A 12,319-nucleotide genomic window follows, 5' to 3' on the forward strand; every position below is an offset into this window, starting at 1 on the left:
AGCATGTTCAGGCTAATTAACATGAAATATTACTATTTAACCCAGCTTTGTTCCAATTCCAAAACTGCCCCCAAAGCTTGCTTTCTTCCTACCTCAGAACACAAAATCAAATCTGGTTTTGTTCTTTTGATTGTGTTAAGATAAAACCTAGGCTCTCTGTCTTAAACATACATTTTTCCTAGGCAAATCATTCAGATTAATTCAATCATTCAATGATTTGCTAGTGCCCGAGTCTAGTATTACAAAACCAAGACAAACTGTAGACGGAATAATCACATACACACACCAAGCAGTCAGTCATTTTCTGAGAGAGCAAAGTTGCTAGATACAGCTAGAAATACTTTGCACTACCTTTCCTACCTCATATGTTACTGCCCATTTCAAGAATGCACCTCAAGGACTTGCACCAGCCCTTATCTGTGCATCCAGCTGGCTATAAATCAACACTGAAAGAAAATCCATCAAGCTCCCAATCCAAGAGTATTAGTTCTCTATAAAATTGAAGTTCTCCTAAGTCTTCCCAAGACTGTTTTTCCAAGTGGCAAGTAGAAAGGAAGAAAGGCAGTCAAAAAGTAAAGCAATTAACTTCAGATCTTACCTGCCCTTACACCCCGGTATTCAGGGGTTGCAAACATGTCCCATTGTGAGACAATTATGGCTGCGATGCCCAGGACACAAATCACAATCAAGTAGATGAAGCAAGGCTGAGGGTTGCAATAGAAGGAGTAGTACAACCATGGTACAAAGCTGCCCATTATGAGAAGTGCAATGCCAGAATAATCCAGCCTAGAAGGAAACAAAATTTGGTTTTATAAGAAATGTGAATCTTTGGTAGTCCTCATTACAATACTCTCTTCTTTAGTAAACCAACTGTCTGTTTTATATTGCAAAATGAAGTTACTCTCGCTATTGTAACTTACTTCCTGACGGCAACTCTTCCACCAGTGCCCTCCTACAGTAACAGACTACCTTGACAGACAGCTAGTAAGGCCATTTTTCGGACAGTCAGCAGCAATAAATAAAGCAGCCCTTAGATCAAAGCTTTTTTGAAGGAAACTCAGATGAGGAAAAAAGCAGCACAAGAGTCCTCTGAACACAAAAAAGGGCACACAGTATGTAGTGAAAGAAGAGCCAACACAAGCACTTTAGTATCCGACAAGCACGAGTAACTTAGACATCAGCTTAAGTGACCACTGGGGAGTAATGTTGCAATGGGGAGTAATTTCACAATTTTTAACCCACAGTGCTTTTCTATACACCAGTGAAGAAAAGGAATTCCCACAGCCACTGCTTTTTTTCCACACCCTGACAAATGCTCCTACAAAACAATGTAAGTTAACTTTTCAGTAGGCGATTTAATTGCTGGGTTACTTTAGTAATCTGGTCTTACAGATTACACTGTCCTAGGTTAAGAAATCTCAGGAAATAAGAGATATTTAGCAGTCAGCCGAAAAAAGAATGCCTTGATACACATTGTGGAGATGTCTTACATAAGTTTAAGATTCAAAGTTACTCAAAACAGTTGATACATGACAAGAAGTGACAGTTGCATTAAAAATTCAAAGTCCTGCAACTAAGCTCTAGATAAATTACTTACAGCAGAAAGATGCAAGCACAAGCCTGCCAAACAGCAGAAAATGAAAGAGTTTTAAGATTAAAATGACAGCACAAAAACTTGCGCTGAAACAACTAGAAGAAGCTGCGTTTGGTTTCTGCTACACTCTTTTCCAAAGTACATGCAGTCATGGACTGAACAACTCCTATACCGGTGCTCCAGCATAAATCCCAACCCTGTTTTCCCACCCGTTTCCTATTTGTCCTATTCTGTCTTCTAGCACTTACTTGGAGAAGAGCCGGGAAACACCTTCTGAGTGGCAATAAACTGTGTGGAAAAGCCATGAGAAGGAGAGGCAGAGTATGGCTCCCAAGAAGAACAATCCAACAACCACTTTCTCCTGCACAGGTGCTACAAAGGACATGTTTGGCCGAAACATGTAGAAGATTCCCAGACAAAGGAAGAACACACATCCTGAAAAGCAGAAAGATGTCCAGTTCACACATACTGGAAGTTTCTCTTTCCGAAAGCATGACTTTAATACACAGGAGCACTAAACATAGGAGGTGCGCAACAACCAGCAGCACACATGCAGAATAATGTACTTCAACTACTTCAACTATGCATTCCAACCCCATTTCTGCCTCAGATTGATGCAATACAGACTTGCATGGATTCTATAATTTTAATTGTTTTGTAAGATGCCTGACAACTTGTTGGACATTCAAGAGCAATGAAAAAAAATCTGCTGCAAAATGTAGAGAGAAGGGCGTAGTTCAAAGAAATCCTTTCCCTTCAAGGCTCCTTGCAAGCTGAAAACCACTCACAGGAGGTGCAACTTAAGTGTGTTCCTGTGACAAGAAATGTGATCTCCATTAACACCTTACACTTGGGAATAAAGAATACCTACCAGTAATTTGTTAACAACCTGGAAATTTTTAATTCATTCCTTTGTATTGAATCCCATAATTAAGGAAATCCCATCCAATCATGCTGAGATAAAATTAGAAGAGGGATAATAACCTGTTAAAGTACTAATGGAATGATAATGCTGACCACCTCACCCCTTTTTATCTTGCTCTCAAAGAAAGAGAGGAATGAAACAAGTTAGCATTAGAGCAAACTGAAAATACCTAGAAGATGTGTCCAGATGTTACCAGTCTCCGTATGTATTCTGAAGATACTCTTAAAACAAGCCCGGAAGGAAGGCATGGGTGGTCTGTGTCCATGCAACAGGTAGTCATTGTCCTTTAGCCAGTCAGGTAGAACATCATGGGGAATGACTCTCCATCGTCCCTCCCATACCTAGAAGTTAGAAGATTTTTGTTAAAGGCAGGGAATTGAGTTCCACTGATGTATATGGCAAAAGTCAGAAAACCTGTATTAGTAAAACGGTTGGAGTTAAATCTATAGTATAATTAATCTATTTTATAGTAAGCAGAAACGGGTTGATGGGACGTCTCTGGGGAAGAGGCTTTACACTTGAAATACAATGCTTAAGTCACTGTTCCTAAATTCAAAACAGTATCGTTACAAAGTTGAGCTGCATCACCCTAAGAAAGAAATATTTCAGCAATTCATTGAACAGGAAAGCTGCTGGGCTTTTTTTGCTAATGAGTGGAAAGTCTTTACATCAAGGGAAAGCCTTTAATTCATTTCCATGTTTTGTTATTTTCACAGATCATCCTTTCCATTTAACTGAAGAAACTTACACTTAATTGTCTCCAAGAAATAAGCAGGTAAAAGTCTGTTCTACCAACCACAACCCACTATGACTACATATCTGCTAGCATTTGGGGCAGTCTAGCAAAAAAGCTACCCAGCAGCACTAATATGGGCCAGAAAGCATGAAGTGGCCAGAGTCCTTTGAGAAGTGTCTAATTCCTTATTCGGATTGGAAAAAAATGTTCCCACATTCCCAAAAGAAATGGTGACAGATCAGTTAAGGCAATAGATCCATGACTCTCAATTCCATCAGATTTCTTCTTTAGAGGAAGAGACAGGGTATGTGCACACAACTATTCTTGCAGCTGGTTCCAAAGGAGAAAAGTGTACACAGATGTTCATAACACTGCTTCAGTAAAATAAGATACACGTCGTCTTCAATTTGGCTTGAGAAGCAGCACTGCCAAGCAGAGGGGTATCGGGGAAATGCTTTATGTACCGGGGTTGTTTCTGCAGTGTTCCTCAGATTTGCCGCCTGGCTAATAATACAGGAGCGAGCCCGAAGAGTCCTGAAACACTAAGTTTAAAAAGCTACATTCTTATTTCAGTTTCAACAAGAGCACAGAGTTTTTTAATTGATTCTCCACAGTCCTTCATGGATGCAAAACAAAAGTAATCAAAATAACCAACCCAATTAAAGACTGGGTTCTTAAATACATTACACATGAAAATTAACTGGTTTACTTCATTAACCAAATGTTTGAACTGAGGTAGGAACAGCAGGAGGGAATTCATTTTATACAATCCACCCTACAGAACATCTAAAAAAGTGAAAAGATGCTTAGTTAAAAAAAAAAAACAAACTACAAAACAACCCCCACACAGAAGACCACCAAGTAACTGGAGTCCCTCTGTAAAAATATCAAAGAGTAGTTCATAAAACCAACAGGAACAAGTGTATGAAAGGTCAGAGACTGATACAGCCCTATGGCTGTGAAAAACAGCAAAAATTGAGCCAAGGTCAGCAATTACAAAATCTACAACAAATTTACTTGGATATAGATTTAACAGAGCCTCATTTTCCTTTCAAGTACAGAACCAAGCTTATTCTACAATTGATAGAAAATATTCAGAAAGCAAAATATTTGCAAGTCTGAAGAAACCTGAAAAAAAAACGACCTTGTAAATGAAAGTGCCTTGAACCAGAAACATTGGAAGCAGAAGGCTTTTATTCTGCTTTGCACTCACAGGTGTTTCTCAAGACAAACTCCTCAGTTGCATGATCAGCTTTAGAGTCTCATTTACAATCTCTTTTGTTCCAGGCTTTACAATTTATTCATCTATGACAGACTGAGATCCTGAGAAGCTGTAATGTTACCAGTTATAACATGAGATGCCCATTCAAGGATGGTGTGTACCTGCTCGCTCTCACATTAGTAGTGTAGTTGCTGCAGGCACAGTCTGTTGCCCACTGGAGCATCCTAAAAAAAGAAGCTATTTCAGTAATTTCAGTAGTTTCCACATGTCCTTACCTTGCACACAAATTCTTCCATTCTCTCCATAGCATGGTGGGCTTGCAGGAGAGGTGACATACCCATAAACCCTTCATCTTCTTGAGGTGACTCATCATTGTGTTTATCATCCTCAGAACACTGAGGGGAAAGAAACAGAGAAAATGTTTTTTATAAAGACAAACAGATAAAAGCAGTGTTGTTTTCCATACACAACTATGATTTGAGGCCTTGGCAAATAAAGAAGTCCTCTTTCCTTGTACTGCACTGAGGAAGGAATTCAAGATAATCAGCAAGAAAATTATTACATTCCTATGCATCTAAAAACTCCTCACGTGTCTAATCCATTTTGCACATGGTTTGCACTAGGTTTGGAAGAAAGCAGTGTTCTTCTGCAAGCTACGCTTCATTAAAGCCCAGATATGGAGTCTGAGCCCTGCAGCCTTCCCACCTCTAGGGAAGGATTACTTCCTATTTTATGTTTCAATATCACTACGCCTGCCTTAATGCCTCTATAATACATCAGGCATTTTAGGATAATAACAGGCAAGCCAAGGAGAGGAATCCATTTACCTTGTTAGAAGTACCTCACCTCAATTTTTAGTTTGAACCTGAAGATCTATTCCGTTTAACTGATGCTTCTGTTCAGCTCAATCTAGTAATAGACATTTACTCATTTGTTTGACTTTCAAGGCATTTCAGAAACTAGTATGAAACTTTTGTCAGTTGGACAAAGGTACGCGATCAAAGAAAAGTAGTAACAGGCATGAAAACTTTAAGCAAAATTTAAATAAACATCTATAACCAAGGTATTCCAAGTGAACTATGAAAACAAAAACAACCAAAAAAAAAAAAATCACTGAGCCTGAATATTCAGGTGGTACATATTACTAATAACTTTACAGGAAGGAGTCATGAGGTTTTGAAGCTTTCTACCCTATGTGAACTTACGACATCACCTACACACTATGATACACGCTAGCTTTCTTGTTTAGGAAAAAAGCATGGGGGGCCACAGAGTTCAACATTCCTGTTTGGTTACTACAAATGCTCATGGCCCATCATAGACTCCATTCCAAGGTAAACAAGTTCAAGAAAGCTAAGAGAGAATGAGCCTTTTGTACCCTTCAGGCTTCACACAGAAAGCTGTCACACACCTCATGACCAAGCCAAGAAACCCTCACAATTTGTAGGAAGACTGGCCTCCTCCATATTACAAGACACCACACTATTCCCATATCAAGGTTAACAACTTTAAAATGAATATTAATTATCAATAATGCCATCCAGAGTGACTGATAATCCAAGATATAATTTCGCATACTTTACCTAAGAATTTTTATCAGTATTGTTCAGGTTAGTGTCCCGAACTTCTAGTCTGAGATCAGAGCTGGTTAACTGAACAAACTGCTTAAGCTTCTACTTTTTATTAAAGAAAGGAGACTTCTTCCAACCTACAGTAAGCTATCTACATTCTTCGATATTTGTTTTTTGAAAGAGAAATGACACGCTGATACTTGCTTCTGTAGCCAACGCTTGCAGTAGCCACTAAAGCTTCATCTTTCAAAGAAATCTCCCCTTTATGTAGTTCTTGACCCAATTTTGCTTATCCAGATCTCTGCTATGCAGTACATAGTATACATCCTTTGTATGCTATGTATGACCTCATGTTGTCCACATTAGGACAACTCGATTTAATTTAATCTTTTCACATAATCCACATCCCTTATACTGCCTACTCACCTTCATTTATCATTCCAGTCACTGCCCCATCTGAGCAAGTCTGGACAATGTTTTCACATTTTATAGAAGATGATCCATACCAATACTGATAGGCTCTAGGCAGATCCTAGAGCAGCATAAGACAGAATTAAATACACTCTTACTGCCTAGGTTATCCCATTAATTCTACTGAGAAAGGCATCAGGCAACATCAAGATGTAAAAAAGTTTAATATCCTTTTAAAATAGCAACATGTCTTGTTGGACGAGAAAGTATGCTAATAAAAACCAAATTCTGTTTCATTCCTACTCAACAACATTCACTGACTTTACTTCCCACAGTATCAGTTTTACTGGCTTTTTATACTAATGGATCTCTCTGGTTAGGATTCTCAGTTTTCAATATGATAAATAATTAACTCAAGGTTATAGAGACATAGAATGATTGGTGTTGGAAGGAACCTTCCATCTAGTTCATCTAGTCCAAGACCTCTGCCATGGGAGTCTGGATAAGACATTTACGATAGTCTGCACAATCAAAGAAATCTTCAGTTTCCAAGACACCTTAAACACCAGCCTTGCTTTTCTGTAAGTTCCAGTGTTCTTGATACAAGAACTGCTATGCCTTTTAGCTACCTTAGAATTCCTTTCCCTAGCAACACACAATGACCAGCTGGAATGGGGTAAACAAGTTAGTAATCCTCAATTTACGAAACTGGGTGGACTGAAGGACAAAAGGTCCCTTACAGAATCAAAGCCTGTATTCACTGCAGTCTGCCCAGTGACTCAAAGCCAAAAAATGTTCATTTCCCCCTCTCCACATACTCCTATTTCTAGACTGATGGGAAGGTTTAAATTTGAACAGACTCTAAAGCTCGAAGAGCACAGCTATTTATGAACTAGTCCAAAATCTTTGCATTTTGGCAACGTGCCTACATAGAAATCATTACTGAGCTTCTTTTAGTGATAAAAAGAATTCATACCATTTATACAGTCCAGATTACTGCCAGAAAATGGAATTGATTTTACTATCTCCTTCCTGCCATTAAATTGCAAAATTAGCATTCAAGGGAAAAAAAAACAAAGATCAGCTTCTTAGTTCTTTTCTTGCTAAGGAGGCAAAATGAGGTCTGTTCTGGAACATCCAGCCTCTCTTAACTCCTTCCCATAATGTCTCATTAGAAAGAAGAGTAAACTGCACTTCTCGGAAGCTAGAAATCTATAGTTTGAGTGCAACACCAATGCCAGTTTTCATTTGGAAATCAAGAGTCTATTGACCTTCATTTGTCAGACAATGACCGAAAGGGGAAAACACTTTCTTGTTCAGAAGGCGTATTGTCATAAAATTTCCATTGTCACAAGTTCCTCCATATCACAGGATAACTACATTCTCTCTTGGGCTGACTGTATCAGAAATTCAAGAATACTTCTAGAATATAACAACACAAGCAAGCATATGCTTTAGCTCCTGTTCTCTCCAAGTTCTGCCCACAGAATCACATTTTAAAATGGGGAACACCTTGGGTAAATAATCTCACTTGCCTAAGACCATACAAGGAGCGAGAGCCCAGAACAACACAGTATTTCCACTCCTCCTGTGGTATGGTATATCCTGACCCAAGTGCTTCCAGAATAACTTTTGCCTTTGTACTCTCTAGATCATTGGACAAAAGGATTTTCATTCAGCTAACATTTCAGGCGTTCTTTTACACCATGTAATTTACTCAATTTCTTTTAAAGGCAGTCTCAAATATTGGCTAAATTCTGTGATGTCTTTAGAACATTTTAGAGTATCTTGGAATAAAAACCCTCACACACTTGTAGCAAGCAAACTGGTTGCAATCATCAGCTGTCATTCTTCTGCTGCACATATGCAGCAATGCATAGAATCAGCCTCTTACAAATCAGAAATCGTGGCTTCTGTATACTTACACTCTAGGGGTCCAAAATATATAACATAGAATATATTAGAATATATAATTCCATAGAAATGCCAAACAATCCTTCCAATTTTAATCCTATCCCCCTTGCAAATTCATAGAGTGTTAAAGCTACCAACATAGTACAGATTCCTAATGAGATGGAAGTTATACAACAGAAGTCTGAGAACTAAACTTCGAGGACAAGTGACAATGGCCAGAAGAAAATAGTTTACTGGTTTATCCATATTCACTTTATTTTGAGAAGTTTCCCAGATTCTTTTTTGGTAACAGTGATAGACAAGAAAGTAAAAGAAAGACGTAGAAATAAAACTTATATCACTTTGTACAGAGCTCCAGGCAACACACTTGCAGGGACAGATCATCTAAACAAGGTTTTCAGAGTGGGGTTTGGTAGGGATAGAAAAGGTTTAATGGCAAAATCTAGACTTAAGAGCGCCAAACAAGCAAGAAACCTAAGAGCCCAACTGCACAGTGCCTATCATTACAAAAGTTTATTTTAACATTGCTTTTATAGCAATAGCATAAACCATTTAAAAAAAAAAAAGCTTACATTTAGCAGTAGAATTTGTTGCCTGAACACAGTTTGAAGGAGTCAGATCACATAGCCAAAGACCCTGTTAAAGAATAAACCGCAGTAAAACCTGCTCTAGTAAATGCAATATAGTTCTCTTGTCTACTACAACAGCTTGTCCTTCTCATACTGATGAACAGTTTTCACACTATTGCTCTCAAATCTGTTAACAGACACACTGTTTATTAATGGAAAAGCCTGTCAGGAGTCAACTCACAACAGTAAAAAAAAAAAAAAAAAAAAACAAAAAAAACCCCCAGATTCCAGAAACCCTTTCCCCGCTTTTGAGAAAGTTGTGTTCTTTGGACTTCAAGTGGTAAAGGGGTAGGTTCTCTAGGTCTGTAGTTTCTTTATGTCAGTTTAAAGATTTCTGAAGAGTTTGAGAGTTTGCACACGACTCCTACTTTCACAGGTGACAAGCAAGCTCTTGCTCATCCCTTCAGACTGCAATATCCCTAGACAACTTCATCAATTCGTGTTCAGCAGAGTGTGCAAACTGAAACGTAAGTCAGACTTGAATAGAGGCTCCTGAGAAGCTTACTCTGTCAGAAGTGGTACTTTCCTCCCTTACTCCCATCTTTCTTTACACTGCTTCTGGCACCTTTCTGATCCTTGGGTTGATAAACTGATCTGCTACTAATCTGGCAGAAATTACTCTGAGTTCTGCTACATGAGCTTCCCATTACATAAAGTTGGTTCAGGCAACAAAGTGATTTAAGGAGCTCAACACAGTGCAACAAAAAGAAAGGGAGCATTAGCTCTTGGTTTAGAGATCCACTGCAGAATACTTCGGGGATCACGTTCAAGGCCAAGTTTCTTTTCAACACGTATAAACTGGATACCAAATGATCTCCAGTCCTCCTTTTTGTAGCATCCATCAGCTAGAAATGTGCTTAAGGACCTAGTTAGGCATGGATTAAGGGAAGTTAAACTAATGACTACTTCAATAGGTTGCTATACTCTCAAAACTCCCAGCAGCTTTCAGGATGCGCTTTCAGAAATCTGGTGGTTTTCACTGGTGGCATTTACGTTATTTGATGCAGAACCAGGACTGCACTCATTAACCAGTAACACTAGTAACTGCAATGAGTCTCCTCAAACCCAGAAAGGGCAGAACTCTTCCATGTCAGGGTTCCTTTTTGGACAGAGTCATCACTCAGTTACTCAGGGGCCTTAACTAACCGTGCTTGTAGCTATGCAATATTAAGCTCTGAAGTTAACCAAGTTCCAGCCATGTCTCAAAGCTCACCTGTTTGTGATGCCAATTCACGACCAAGATGTCACTGGTGCCTTAAAGCTACCATCACATGAATTTCCAGAGTGTGATGCAGTTTGAATCTGTTCTGATGTTCTTGTTGCCTCCTTCAGATACCGATAGAGCCTCTCCCACTCTCTTCCTGATCTGTGTCCCAACAGAACTCTGCCACAGTACAGACACATCATTGCTACACAGGACAGATAGTTCAGAAAAAGCAAACGTCTTGCTTAATACCGAGTCATGGGATATTATATGACTCAGTACTTATACACAACTCCCTTCTTAAAATGAAAGTTAGAAAACACATGTCGCTGCATTTACAATACCACTGTTATACTCCATATTAAACTGAAGTCACAAAGTCTAGACATGACTTGGGAGTTTTTGCTCTTCTTTATCTGAGCTCATCAGATGAATGATTAATAGTGTTTAACATGACATTGAAGTCATTTAATGTTTCTTGAGGCAGCATGCCAGATTCAGTAACTCAAGAGCATTCAACATAATGGCCAAGATACATTCAAGTCTACAATATAAAAATGCTATTTTTCTAATGGCAGTCCTGTAACATCCTTTTCAGCTAGCCAGATTGGCACAGAGGAGTTGCTGAAAAAACACATTCTGTGAACTGACCTTTATCAACTGGTCTTTCGTAAGGGGAAAGCAGCGATAGGTGGTGCCATGACATTTCTCCTAAAAGCCTGTTGCACATTTTTCAGAATTTCATCGGCTTATGTTCCTTAGATTGTAAGTAATTAACTGGAAAAGCATATTACTTTAAAACTTGCCCTGACTTCCCTTAATTTCTGCACATACCATGTTATTCTAAAGTAACAGCTTTGTCATTTAGAGTTTACATTCTCTCTTAATCTGACAGACTTGTAAACATAGACACACCACAGTTTCCAAAAGGCTAACTACATTCACCCTCTAAGCAGGGTGTGCTGCTGTTTTTATTGTCACTGGCCCAAAAAGTCTTTCATTAGCACTGTGCCAAAGACTCTTTCAGCCTATTGGTCAAAATGTTAAGTACTTGAAGGTTCCTGGAGTTTAGTATTTCTCCTTTGTAGGTCACCTTCTTATAAAAGCTACGCTCCATTTAATATAGCACTTGGAAACAGTTTTATACAACTGGTCATGGGTGACTGCTTGCTGGCACTCATTAAAAACAAGCATTAACGTTTAACACTCGTTCAGCAAATAGTCCTAGGACAAAGTCACATTTTGGCTTCAGCGACTTCACTAATACACCCTTATTAGACCTAGCTCCCTCATTAAACATCTTCAGATAGAAACGGTTTGTGGAATCTCTAAGCAGTAGCAACTACTGATTTTCTGTCAATGCCCAGTACTTGACAAGGGCCAAAGGCCTTAACACCCACACATGCTCATCAGTACACTTTGAGGAAAAGCGTGCGGGAATTGCTTCTACTACAGAAGACTCTCACATGCCATTTTCTGCTCCTCTGTCATTGTTAATCCTGACAGTAGCAAAACAAAACAAGCATGCTTACGGAAAATATTCTGTTCAAAAAATAATCAAAGAGAGAGGTCAAAAGCGTACTGCTGAATTTAACATAAGAGCAGTCAATCAATCTAAACACAGTTGAGGAAGCTGCAAGTAAACCCACCAGTACAACACATGTTTTCTCTTATAGCGCTCCAAAACGCCACCACATCCCCCATTACTGCCCAAATCAGGCAGATACAACCTCCAGAAAAACAAAAGCGAAAACTGTGGAATCTAACCCTTGTCAAGGGAAACAGTAGTGCCAGTGAGTTATAAATAAAACCATTCCCTCCCTTTCCTCATTTCAACACACAGCACAGCACGCAATGGTTACAAAACCAGCTGGCAGGCAGCAAACTCAGCAGAGTACCAACTCTTCCCTTCTTGAAGGGCTGAGGCCTTCCAGACTAACAGGAGGCAGTGGATCCCATCTGCAACTCCACAAGCCATAACCTATTACAACTTTTTTGTTAGTTCACATGGGAGTTTTCTGAGAGACAGGGTAGACAGAAACATGGCCATTTCTCACATTAACAGCCCTCTGGGCAGAACACTGTCTACTCGTGGTTGACCAGGTCACCAGTT

The 12,319-nt window shown here is 39.1% G+C and overlaps 1 protein-coding gene across 4 annotated transcripts in view; it reads right to left on the reverse strand.

Moving 5' to 3' along the window:
- ADIPOR2 (adiponectin receptor 2) overlaps window positions 1-12,319 on the reverse strand; it is a 47,105-nt gene that overhangs the window by 5,042 nt on the left and 29,744 nt on the right. For all 4 annotated transcript variants that reach the window (XM_054083715.1, XM_054083705.1, XM_054083731.1 and 1 more), the window contains exons 3-6: window positions 4,753-4,872; window positions 2,689-2,860; window positions 1,843-2,029; window positions 599-786 (exon numbers count right to left, since the gene is read on the reverse strand). In XM_054083715.1, coding sequence (XP_053939690.1) covers window positions 599-786; window positions 1,843-2,029; window positions 2,689-2,860; window positions 4,753-4,872 — 667 coding nt within the window. The remainder of the gene's footprint in view (window positions 1-598; window positions 787-1,842; window positions 2,030-2,688; window positions 2,861-4,752; window positions 4,873-12,319) is intronic.

Source organism: Cuculus canorus, chromosome 1, assembly GCF_017976375.1.
Source record: "Cuculus canorus isolate bCucCan1 chromosome 1, bCucCan1.pri, whole genome shotgun sequence".
NCBI lineage: Eukaryota > Metazoa > Chordata > Aves > Cuculiformes > Cuculidae > Cuculus > Cuculus canorus.